This window comes from Eimeria acervulina, genomic scaffold (genome assembly GCF_000499425.1).
Source record: "Eimeria acervulina Houghton genomic scaffold, Eah_scaff512, whole genome shotgun sequence".
NCBI lineage: Eukaryota > Apicomplexa > Conoidasida > Eucoccidiorida > Eimeriidae > Eimeria > Eimeria acervulina.
Genome location: NW_013547295.1, coordinates 1 through 12,622, shown reverse-complemented (window position 1 = coordinate 12,622; position 12,622 = coordinate 1). Strand labels below are relative to the sequence as shown.

General features: G+C 50.0%; 1 protein-coding gene across 1 annotated transcript; it reads left to right on the top strand.

Moving 5' to 3' along the window:
• Window positions 1-488: 488 nt before the first annotated feature.
• EAH_00041070 (hypothetical protein, conserved) lies at window positions 489-3,533 on the top strand (the record flags this gene model as incomplete). The annotated part of the gene is made up of 1 exon (XM_013391826.1): window positions 489-3,533. One exon carries the CDS (start codon window positions 489-491, stop codon window positions 3,531-3,533), a length of 3,045 nt encoding a protein of 1,014 aa, XP_013247280.1.
• Between the last annotated feature and the right edge of the window lie 9,089 nt (window positions 3,534-12,622).

Sequence of the window (12,622 nt, the reverse complement as noted above, 5' to 3'; positions counted from 1 at the left end):
CGGAGACAAACCTAGTGGTGGAGTAGCAAAGTATTTTTATCGCATTTTACATCTTTCTCGTTTTTAACAGTGGTAGGTGATGCTTTCGCGTTTTTCAGTTACCATCGGCCAAAAAAAAGTTTTCATAATGTCTTAACGTTCGCCTGAAATCAATTGGAAAGTTCGCGGAGAGCTTCGTCCCTCAATTTTTTTCACTTCTTCAATGACTTTGATTGATTTGCCTGCCATAGAATTCGGTCATCTGTAAAGGGCCCGATGTTCTTGCCGCACATATCAGACCGCCAGAGCACTTCACCACTTCAAGTCCAGCAGTTCCGCGAGAGAATTGAAGGAGTCTCATCTGTGCTTCTCTGCCTTGCGGGCAATGCCTTTGCCACTGCTCTGCTGGTGATTTGGGACGCCCTCGAAGTTTGGCTTCAGCAGCTGGCGAATGCATGCTATCTTGCCGTGCGTTCACTACGGTTGATGACGGCAAACTAGCCGCCAAAATGAATGAAAAGGATACAGAAAGCAACTGGACAACAGTTGTGAGACGGGGCAAGGCGCAAGCGAAGGCAACAGAGAAGGCATCAGCAAGGTCAAAGATATCCACAGCAGCGGGAAAACGGCGGGCACCGCTCCCGGCCAATTGCGCCGTAACCCCGAAACCTAAGAATACGCAGCAGCCAAAACAGCAGACAAAGCAGCAGCTAAAACAGCAGCCAAAGCAGCAATCAAAGCAGCAACCCAAGCAACAGTCGAAGCAGCAACCAAAGCAGCAGAAGCAGCAACCAAAGCCGCCTCCAACGGTTCCCGCTAACGCCCCTTCAAGCGAGCAGTGGGATTCCCTTTGGCCTTCTCTGTCGGCAGTTCCTCAAGAGCCACTACGTAGAACGGGAGCAATCGAGACAGCCGCATACAGCTTCACAGAGGGAAAGCAGGATATAAGTGACCCAGAAAGAGGAGTTTCGGACACCACTGACGCAGCAGATACTTTGCCTACTGAAGCATCTGATGGAGAACATGCAACACCAAAACAACATAAAGCAAAGGCGAAAACTTGTACATTCAAGTGGGGTATGAAACAAGAGCCAGAAGCTTTGCACAGAGAACCACCTGCTGCCACTGAAGATGGGCCAGAGAAACCCCAATTACAGCAGCAATTACAAGCGAAGCAACAGCAGCTGCAGCAGACTCAGGCGCTGCAGCAGTTGCTGCGACTGCCGCTGCTGGCTCCATTAGAAGAGGATTCAATGAATCTTTTGTCAACTAGCATTACTCCATCAAGCAGCTGTGCTCAATGCGTGGATGACGCTAACTTGCTTGCGAACTTTCGTTACCCATCAGAAGGGACAAATTTGAGCGAGTTGCTTTACGGAATATATTTCGTTTTGGAAGTTTTGGAAGAAAGACGATGCCGAGAGGATTTCATGGAATCCACTCAAATACCTGGCCTCCCAGACCCATATATCACCACAAATGTCGAATGCGATGGAGTATATACACGTCTCAGGGCTCAAGAGGAAGCTGCAGCTTTCTTAGCGGATACTGCTACCTATAACAGGAAGAGGTCATACCCGGGGGAACCAATAGAAGAAGACATTCAGGATGAAAACACCAGAGATAAATCGGCTTGCAAAGAAGAGGCGCCATTTTCCCTCCCAGAGAGCGACGAATACGCAGCTGATCTGCCCAAGTTGTTGCATGCGTTTCGATGCGCCACGAAAAGGGCAGGCATGTTCACACATGGCCAAGTGTATCACCTCACCAAAGTTGTCGAATTCCTACTTGTGGCAGCAGTAGCAGAAACATCAGATGAGAAGCACTCGCTACCAGCAAGCCTGGATGAGTGGCCACCGCAGCAGCTGCTGCAGCTGCGGTGGTTGCTGGAGATGCAGGAATTGCCCGTTAAATATTACCTCAGGAAGGCAGCAACCTTCTGTAAGGGCATTGCCGCTTTCCTGGAGAAGCCGCGGGAGGCTTACACGCAGGAAGCCAGCGGCGTCGCCAAGCCACCTTTTGAAAAAGAGGTACAGTCTTCCCAACTGTTGCATGTGATGCCGTTGCCAGCCCCAGAAGCTCACCATCCTCAGACACGCCTTCGAGAGATTTTGCTTCATCGCACCTTCTCTTTGGTACACGGTGACGAGGCCATCGAGGAGCAGCAGAGAGAACAACATCTACCTGATGCCGGTGTTGAGAACAAAGAGCAAAGTAGGAAGCGGCTGTGTCAACAGCAGCTTAAGGCTTTGCATGTTGAGTATGGGATGCTCTACCAATGGGCAGACGAGGGACGACCTGCGAGTTCTACATTTGACTCACTGCAGCGACCAATAGGAAACAGAAACGAACCCGCGTGTACCCATGGCACAGGCTTCCCCCCGCCCCCGCCCCGCGACAGCAACGCCAGGTGCTCCCAGCCATTCTGGCCGCATCAGCCCTTCCCGCTTCCGCCGATGAGTCTCCTCTCAACTTTACAGCCCAGTGCGCACCCATTGAAGCAAAGCAGCAACAGCGAGTGCGATTGGCCTGTTGATCCTTTTTCTGTGACCCAGTGTGGTTTGCAAGAGAAAGAATGCCATGCAGGTTTTCCGCTGAACCTCCACATTAAGCAGGGAGCAGAACTCCTCCCCACCCAAGTGTGGCCGTCAGCAGGGCTCATCGAAAAACCAGAAGCACTGCTTTGGAATACACGCACTGGCGTTCCTGTTCCAAAGGAGGTAGACTGGTTTTTTGACGCAGAAGTGACAAGAGAAAGCCTTGACAACATGGCAGGTCTGCAGCCGCACTGCCAGCAGCAACAACTTCCAAACGCACATTCACCAAGCATTTCGCTTGCCCCTGTAACCCCTCGCCAAACTCTGCAGGTCGAACGGAGGCAAACGCTTTCTTGGTTGCTTCCGTTGGCTGAATCCTCCCTAAATCGCTCAGTTGAGGCTCCTGTAGAGCCGGCAGCCAATGAGTTGTTGCAGCAGCAGCACCAGCAGCTCACCTGCAGCTTATCGGCAGACGCAAATAGAGACTGGATTGCATGCAAGCATTTCTTTTCGGCGTCTACGCCTTCCTCTGACACCCAAAGCTGCGATTCGTGCGAGCTTCAGGAGATCGACAACGCGCAGCTGGGGAGGGAAAAAAAGGTGTCATTTCCTCAAATTCCTCAATACACCGCCTACATGGGGCTTCCCAAAGACAGCCCTCAAAGCCGTGCACTTCTAGCGAAACGCCGGAGGGGAAAGAATCAACAACCACAGCAGCGACAACAGCAACAGAATCACCAGCACCAACAGCCGCTGCTTCAGCAACGGCAGCAGCAGCGTCCGCAGCAGCGTCCGCAGCAACAACAGCAGCAGCAACATCGAAAGCAGCAAGTGTACTTGAAAGATACACAGGTAGCTAGAATTCTGCAGGATCAAAACCTTCCGCACTTGTTATCTTCAAGCTTTAGGAAGGATCTCCGAGACAGAGAAATAACCGCCGAAGAGGATACAATTACACCAACAGACCCCGCCGCGGGGGGGTGTCAAATGCAACCAACCACCCCTAAACAAGAATGAGGTGTACCTAATTCAGATGCAACGACGATATTTTCGTGCTATTCAGAAGCAACTACCCCGGAAGCAATTAAGAAGCATTGCACGGGGTGTAAAGCCATCATGAATCGGGTTATGCAGCCTCGACCTTCGGGGCTTAAGGCTGGCAACAAACTATTGATTCAGCTTTCTGTAGGTCGCTGGAATGGACAAACACACATGGGTCAGGACGCCGGTGATAGCAGGAAACGCAATCCATTTGGATTGCAGTAATTTGGCTTGCTTTACGTCGTCGAAAACTGGCAAACGAATGCGAATGCGGCACACAATTGCGACCATCAGCACTACCACGTTACAGCAGCTTCACGAATGCAGCAGTGGATTCGGAAGATGAGACGGCGCACAAAGGGCGAGAGTATACTGCTGGCTGCTTTATACCACTGATTACGTAAAAGCACACGGAACTGGAGGATGACAGAACAAACGAAAAAGATTAATTTTTATGAACGTTTTTCCGGACATTTTTAAAAATACGCAGGCATATCCGTAGCCACTTTGACGTCTTTGGCGGCTGAGCAGACAGCACTGGCCATCTGCAGATTGGCGAAAACTCTCGCAACCTTCGATTCTTGAGAAGTGTAAATTGCAGATAAATTTCCACTGCACTACAGTGGCACATTCGCCTTGCCTAGAGCCGCAGACAAGAATGTCTAAAACACGTTTTAAATTACGAATGTAATAATGCTAATTTAAGGTGACAAAATGATGGAGCCGTCAGAGTTCGCATGATGTACAGTTGCGCAGGTTCAATGCAGCCGCCTCTGTGCGCCCAGTGCAATGGGGAAGTAAGCTAGCTCTTTTCTTGCTAACGAATCGAATTTCAAAATCATTTAAATAACGTAGGTGGGTCGTGGAGGACCTTCAGTAGCCACAGGCGCCGTCAGAACTGCTGCGGCGGCATTACAGTTTGGAGCCCCACCAAAGTTCTCCCGTACCAGCACTAGCAGTAGTAATAGTAACAGCAGCAGTAGTAGTAAGAGCAGAAGCAGTAAGAGCAACAACCGTTTAGAGAGGCGTATACTTCCATTGGCGCTTGCTGAGCGGCGAGACCCTTCAGCACGGGTTTTAGTATATTGGACTCAAGATAAAGTGATCAGCCGGTTCAAATAGTAGCGAAGCCCTCGGTCACTACTAACTACGGGCAACAGAGAGCTGCACTAACTCGAAAACGTCTAATGACAGTTCAGCGAGGGGCAGATTATGACCTCCCCCCCAGCCGCGAGGCGTCATGACAAGAAAGACTCAGGGTTAACTATGATGCGCAGGGGACGACCCATATTCTGTCATTAGGTGCAGCGCACATTGCTGCAACGAGTGCAGTAAGGCAACCCTGCATGCATGCAATACCGAGACCAATTTGTTGGATGCCGTAGTTAACACTGTAGACAAGCGTTAAACCCTTACGTGGTCCACAGTGTGTAGCCTGCATTTAAGTAGAAATGCAAGTACTACCAACTTCCAACAGGGAATACTACACGTATACGGAGGCCATGTGCGCGATGGCTTTGTCTTGATCCACATTTGCTTCGCCCCGCCTTCTATTGACCACCGCGGCCCTCCACGGCAGAATTGGTATTTCATCTACTGGAAGGGCACCCTGGCTATTAATGCCTCACGAGTCAAACGGAACTAAGAAAGAAAGGAAGAAATACAACATCTGCCGTCGAACCTGGAGGATCTGTAGGCTGTGAACAGCCTTTCAATTTGGCACCCCACCGTATTGATGAAATTGAGGCTTGTGGAGGAGGATAATCCTTCCAATGGCCTTACGAATCCGGGGCCTTCTTGACATGGTCAAGAAGGTCAAGGTTGCCACTGTTCCTGAATTATTCGACGCGTGGGATGACTTATGCACAGAATCACCGCGTTCCAGCTGTTTGCATCGCCTGACCGTGCTGCTGCCAAGCAGCTGCTTCCAGATATTCTACAGTCTGCTGCCGACTCCAGGAAAGCCACTACCTGCTGTTCCTGCACCAGGGAGTGCAGCAGCAACAACGGCAGCAGCAGCAACTGCAGGAGTGGCAGCAGCAAAAAAAACAGCACAGTGCATCTGATTGGTGAAAGACCTGCGCGATCATTTTCTCGGAATGATATTTTGACCGCACAGGTAAAAGTCAGTTCGCTGCAGTTTACAGAGGGGCAGACTGCTGCAGAAGCAGCCGCTGCAGCAACAAGACGGTTGGTGCCGATGGAGCAGCAGCAACAGTTGCTGCTGCTGCTTCTGCATTTGCTTTTACTGCTGCAGTAGTCCCTGTTGTTGTTGCTTACACCGCTGGAGCCGCATTATCGCAGCATCTACCACTGCACCACCACCTGCTTCTGTAGATACTGCAGCTGAGTGTGCTGCAGCGTCTGCTTTTTGCTGTAGGAGGTGAGGTGCACAACTGACCCTGAACGCGTGAATACCCGAGAAGAACTAATGGTGGCGCTTCCAGAGTACGTCAAAGTGCGGGGCTGCTGCTACAGCAACGGCAGAAGTAGCAGCAACAGCAGCCTTTCCAACGATGAAGGCAACAGCAGTTGCGCCTGCATGTAGCACCCAACAGCAGCAGCAGTAGCATCTGCGGTAGCACTGGAAGAGCACGCGAGGGTTGTGTGTGGAGATTCACTTCCACCTGAAAATACCTCATTGCTCTCAAATGAGATATTTCCTCCTTTATTGCTGCTGCTGTTGCCGCTTCCGCTGCTGCCTGTACACTGCAAGACCACCCTGTGCTACTTGAGCATCACCTGGACTTTGATTATTTCTTTATGGCATATGATGCTGCTTTTGCTGCTACGCATGCTGGTGCTGATTTCGCTGCTGCACATGTTGGTGCTTCGTTTGGTGCTCCACTTGCTCCTGTTGCGGCTTCCCCTGCTGCTGTTGCCGTTGATGGGTCTGTAGGCAACGCATATCGGCTTGCCGCTTCTCGTGAAGGCGCAGCGGCCAGGAACAGCAACAACTGCAACAAAGAGCTGTCCAAGTTTCAATAATTCCGGGGTCTGATTCATCCTACCGCCTCCTACGCCTCCACTAACAAACAACTGAGCGGCAAAAAAAGGGTTCGAGCAGCAGCGGCAAACCCTTCCCTCAAACGGGTGGTAGACGGCAAGCACAAGCCTTTAACCCTAGACCATACGCCCCGAATTTTAAGCCCCTCCATACCTTGACGCTTGCCTTAAAAGTATTCGCGGTTTGCTAAGTAAAGCCCTTAAGAGCACTGAAAGGAATTCTAAACGCTGAAATATTTGACCCTTTATACGATGGAGAATTTTCACTAGACACCCGTCAGTGTCGAAAGTGCAGGCGTTTCCTGATTTCGGCAACATCTTCTGCCTATCAACAGATGAATGACAGGGCATTTGGGATGATGGTTTCTCAGCAAGACGACGAATCGTAAAATACAAACTACCTGTTTGCTACCCACACAGTTTCATGAAAAGCATCCGGTACTCGAAGCGCTGTACGCGGTCTGGTGGGGAGTGAAAAGGTATCGGGTTACTTTTTTTGGCAGGCACTTCACCGTGCAAACTGGTCATCAAACCCTGACGAGCCTGGCAAGGACTTTCCAATACTGCCACAATAAAGCAACCGTTCGCTGGCTTCCCCCGCTTTCGCAGTACGACTGCAGTCAAGTGCATCAAAGGCATCACCAATGTGGCCGGTCTCTAAAGTGCATTTTTGGACTCGTTAGATACTCAGCTGCTGCGGCTCTTGCTATGGTCAAAAACGAGGGACAGGCTAAGCACTACAGAAGAGACGGCAAACCTCATGCGATACCAAACGAATCGTTGATTCCGCCGGCTAGATGCTCCGGCTTCGCTTCGCACAAAAGCTTTGCGCAAAATAAGGGATCAGGCTTGAGCGGGTCGTGGTGGGGTCAACGCAATACTTGATCGAGCGGCCATGTTCTTCTGGTGGCCTGGTATGCTCGCCTGAGCAGAGCCATGCCTCACCTCTCTGGGCTCTCAGCAACTAAAGGTGTTGGACACTCGCATACCAGAATTCCTGCACAGTGCTCCGACGCACGAACAGATCTGGATTGGCATCTCAGGTAATTCAGTGGGTTTACCATCGGCCAGAAACTGGGGTAAGATATGCGCCATCTGGATGGACTCAGCAATCACGCCCACCTCATCAGCGGTTCAAGTCCAGATCCAGCAAAGGGTATATGGTTCAGCTCATGACAGTGAGTGTAAGGGGAGCGGGCACCAAGCACGGGCATGTCTCAGTGGGAAGTAACATACCAAGTGACCCACCAGAGGCAGCATGCAAGCAGTGAGATTGTATGGGAGGCTACGCTAGAGCATGCCCAACAACTGGTTGATAGGGGGTCGGGACAGAGGAAGCCAAAACAGCAGCCAAAACGCACCAGTGGAGGGGCTGCCTAACGTTTCAACAAAAGAGCCTACGTGTAGTAGGAGGTGAAAACGGACTGATGTGCACTGTACTGGCCAGACCTAATGGCATTCCAGTCTCTCCAAAGTGGAGGAAGAAGGTGGTCGGCATGGGGAATCAACGTAACACAGGAGCTGAGGATGCACGGACATGTCATGAACCATCAGCTGAACAGTGCGAGCCAGCGTCTACCGTAGCAGTCTGTTCGTGACTGGTAAATTGCCAACGAAGCCTGTTAGACACCGCATGGCCCCAGAACAGCTTAATTTTCATATGTCGGAGATGGCCAAGTTGTTATCTAACGGGTGGATAGGACCAACGTATTGCACTATCTGCGCCTCCACAATCATGGTTGGGAAGCATGACGATCGATGAGGGGACCAGATGATGCGCATGGTCGTCAATTTTCAAGGTCTAGATGCTCTTACGGTGGCTCTTGATTTCCCGTAAGCCTAAGCCCTAAACCCTGACTCCCAGACACTAAACCGTACAGCCTAAGCCATAAACCCTAAACCCAATATTTTAAACTTTACACTAACCTCTAAGCTCTTAGCGGGAAAGCCTACGCACAAACCGGTGCACCTCAAAGCCTAAACCCGAAAAGTATCGATACTAATTTAGTGGCAGGAGCTTCACCGTCCTAATTGACTATCAATCCCTGCCATGCCTGACGAAGAGGTGTCAAGACTACGATAATGAAAGAGCCGTTAGGCGGCTTTGTTGGCTTGAGCGGTAAGAATTCGCAGTAAAGTATACCAAGGATATCACGAACTTGGTCGCTGATGTACACTCTCGAATCCCCACCAGCCAGGCACTGCGTCCTGCAACTGTACCCATCTCCCTCCCATGATTCACGTTTTCTTTCTGAATTTCGTTCTTCTTACTCCTCAGGTACTATCGCGGCTCCCTTTCTTGCAATGTTCGACAACTGCGGACAGGTTCCGCACACAGCATAGGTGGCGATCCCATGTTGTACAACGCAGAGCGAGGCCTTCGCCAACTAGAGTCCTGCTTTGCATCGCACAGCATTTTTGCGCAAAATGCACGAGCACGCTTCAGCAGGCAATGGTGGGGCCAACACAACTGTCGAGATAGTGGCTAGGCCTTTTTGTGGGATAGGATTCACCCTACAACGGATGAGTAGAGTAGATCCTAACTTCTCCGAAATACCAGCTGCTGAAACCGTAGAACACTCTCAAATTCGGAATGTCGAAGAGACTTTTAATCCCTGAACAGAACTGGATGGGTGTCACAGAATATTTCGCAGTGGGCTGGCCACCAGTCAAAAGACTGCGACAGCGTCTATCTCGCTGCATGTACATCCGCAAGTACCTCCTAACAAAGAACTGTCCAGGGTCAACATGGAGAACTCGTGGCTTTTCTCTCAAATTCCAAATAGTGAGTTACAAACATAATCTTCCTCGGAAGGGAAGCAAAGGTGCTCAGGGCTTCTCCACGCTCTACCAATATTCGCTATAATGCTTTATCTCGCCCCTGTCCAAGCTTCGCACAGCAGAGGGAGTACCTCCATTATTTATTGATTATCTCTGCAAGTTCCACGGTTTCCCGAAAAACATCATTACTGACAGGAGTCAGAAGTTTATCAGCTCCTTCTGAGACGAATTTGTGAAGCGGCTGAATATCCTGGCAACGGAACTACCTGTGGATACGTGCTGTTCTGCATCTAACCATTTGAATTTTAGACTGAGAAGGCCTCATCTGTGACTTTTAGCGCATCAGCATCCGCCATCTGGGCACCATAAGACGCCGGTTACCGCTAGATAGATGCAAGGGCTTCTACAGTTCAGGTTATTCAACAAATCCGTGCAGATGACACATTTATTTTTTCTGCATATAAAAAAAGGGTGGTGTTGTGCTGCAGTTCATTACCCAAGTTGCCGTCCAGGCGTGACGCCTCAGCTAGTCTTGCTGGCTTGGTCAGGGAAGGCTGGTGAACAACGTCGGCACCATTTCACGCTCGGACGCCAAGGTGTTCATGGAAGCTCTGTTAGAGTGAGGAGAGATATCTAGGATTGGGCAGTTCTGTGTCAGCTTCTATTTAGCGTTTCGCGTTGCAGACGGTGTGACAGTTGTCTAACAGCCATTAGTCAGATGCGGCTATCGTTCTGCATCGTGATTTTTGTCCGTTTGCTGCGGTCCTTCTTCTAAACGCACTTCGGCTATGTCCGGCCAAGGCGTAGGAGACAAGGGGTAAGGAAAGCGAGGAGCAGAGCGGCGCCGGAAGGTGCTGTGTGAAAAGATTCAGCGTATTTCCAAACATGCTATTCGTCTTCTTGCTCAGAGAGGAGGTGCTAAACGCTTCTCAGGTCTCATTTAAAGGAATATCAGAAGTGTTCTGAAATTTCTTCTTGACACTAGTATTAAGGACGCCGTCGCCTACACTGAGATTGCACATAAGGGAGCGTGCACCCCAAGGACATCGTCTACTCGCTCAAGAAACTGGGAGGCACTCTACGTTTTTTCATGATCAGATCAACTTCCCCAAAAAGCGAAGAAGGAAAAAGGACAAGAAACTCAAAGATGTAAAGTGCGAATGGACTCAGCTGATCGAACAGAAAACCATCTGGTCGTGGAACCCCGAGGAAGTGACAGAAGAATATGCCCGTCTTACAAATGCGTCTCCAATAGTGTAGAAGAACGCCGGGCGATGTACAACTTCAGTGCCGAGTGTCAATGCGCATTGCGAGTTCGAGGCTTTCGTTTTTGGACTGAGGTGCGCTCACTTGGACACGTTACAGAATTGCAAAACAGAAAACAGGAGGGGAAGAGCGAAGAAACGAATCAAAAGTGCAATAACCGTTTCCGGTAAGACGGATATTAAGACCGCCCTCTTAACATCTCCAGAGAGGGCCTGCAGCGAAGCGGAAACTTCACTGTCATGAAAGGGACCCTTCAAGAATTCCTGGGCCAGGTCGCAAAAGGGCAGAAGAACATTCACTACTTTTCTGCGGAACCGCGGAAGAGAGTGGCGAAAATTGGCCGTCCCCCAAAAGCTGAGAAAAAAGGGTAAGAAGTACTGTACATGGCCGACGCGGCCGGCGAGTACGCAACGCAGCAGTTGAAGGAATTCGGGCAACCACAAGCTGCGCAGCTCCGCGATGTAGGGTCTGGCGATCGATTAGGAGGAGGAGGAGAAGATACAAGCTCTTGCAGTGGCCTTTCGCCGCCTTTCTTATCCTGCTTCGCACTTGTACGCTGTTCGTTGTGCCGGCCCCTCTAGAGGCTTCTCCCCCCTACGTATAAACCAATCTGTTTGTTGGGTGCCCCACACACGAGGGCTCATGCTGCTTGGGTAGGGAGGGGAGCAGATGCACACGTGTGGATGGTTGGTAGATGCGTCGATAGTTGCGTGCTAAAAAGTCGTTTAGCAACCGTTATGGCGTTAGTCCATAAACTGCCAGAGGGCTTGGCCATGCTCACAGTTAAAGTTTCTTTTGCGTCAGGGGTTGCACCGAGGAGAACTACACTCCGAGAGAAACGCCTTTTCATTTCATGTACCGTATTCGTTTGTGCCGCTGTTCCCAGAACGCTTGAATACAGGAGGCGAGGTCACCAATCGCGCGAAGAGCTGTTATTTTTCTCACTTTCCTATCACGATTGAATTGTTCTTCTTCTTAGTTCACTATTTGTTTCGTAAGTTAGTTTTACATTGTAAAGTGCGTCTACATTCGTTCATTTAGTCTTTACATCTGTACTTGAGTCCGACCGTAGGTATAGTGTGGCCTGCGCTAGGGCAGTCATGTTCTAAGAGAATGCAAGCGGGGGCAAGCCTCTGGACTTCATTATAAATTTGTTTCTTTTCAATATACCCTGACTTTGGGCGCGCCGCGGGGGTAGCAATACTACGAATCCCTTGACAAGCCCGAATCCTAACAGTGCAACTTCAAGAAGCAGTGACAACAATGCTGACCCCCCTCACTACCAGCGGTGTAGTCAGAAACGAACTCGCTTGTGCAGATACCATAAAAATCGAAACTAAAGCCCTAGGAGGTCTTGTGAAAGTAAGCAGTGACCATTAAGTCTCAAACGATGGTAGCTGTATGCTCCGGGGCTCGTAGAGCATACTGTAAACCTTGGATACTAGCTAACCGAAAAATAATTCCAAGCAACCATCACTGTTGGCCCACGGTATCTTCCATTTCAATCCAACAGATGTTATGCAACCAAACATGCGCCGCTAAATAACCCCAAAACTTTAGGGCCACGAGATAAATATTGCGACACAGCACACACAAGATAGCCGACGCACGCACCACGCCACCACTTTGCAACTCATTTCAACTATAATCATTTGCAAATGCTAACACGCGAAGCAACACGGCTCTAAAGGTTTCCTCAATGTCCCTAGCCTACTCAATCCTGCTAAAGGCCACGCAATTCTGCATTCCTCAAAAAACGCCATAAAATCAACACATCGCCTGTAAGGGGCATCGTTAGATGCGGTCTAAGTGGCTGGCTCCTTTGAGGCCTCCGATTCTGTAGTTCAGGAGCTTCCGCTTTTACGAAAGCATTGCGCATATCACTAATACAAGGCTGTCCTCGAAGGCACACAAACCACCTTTCAAAAAGGACAACACCAGAAAACTACACAAAACGCAGCCGAACTTCCACAGTACTTTGCTCGCGCCAATTCACTTTTCCGTTGTACTCT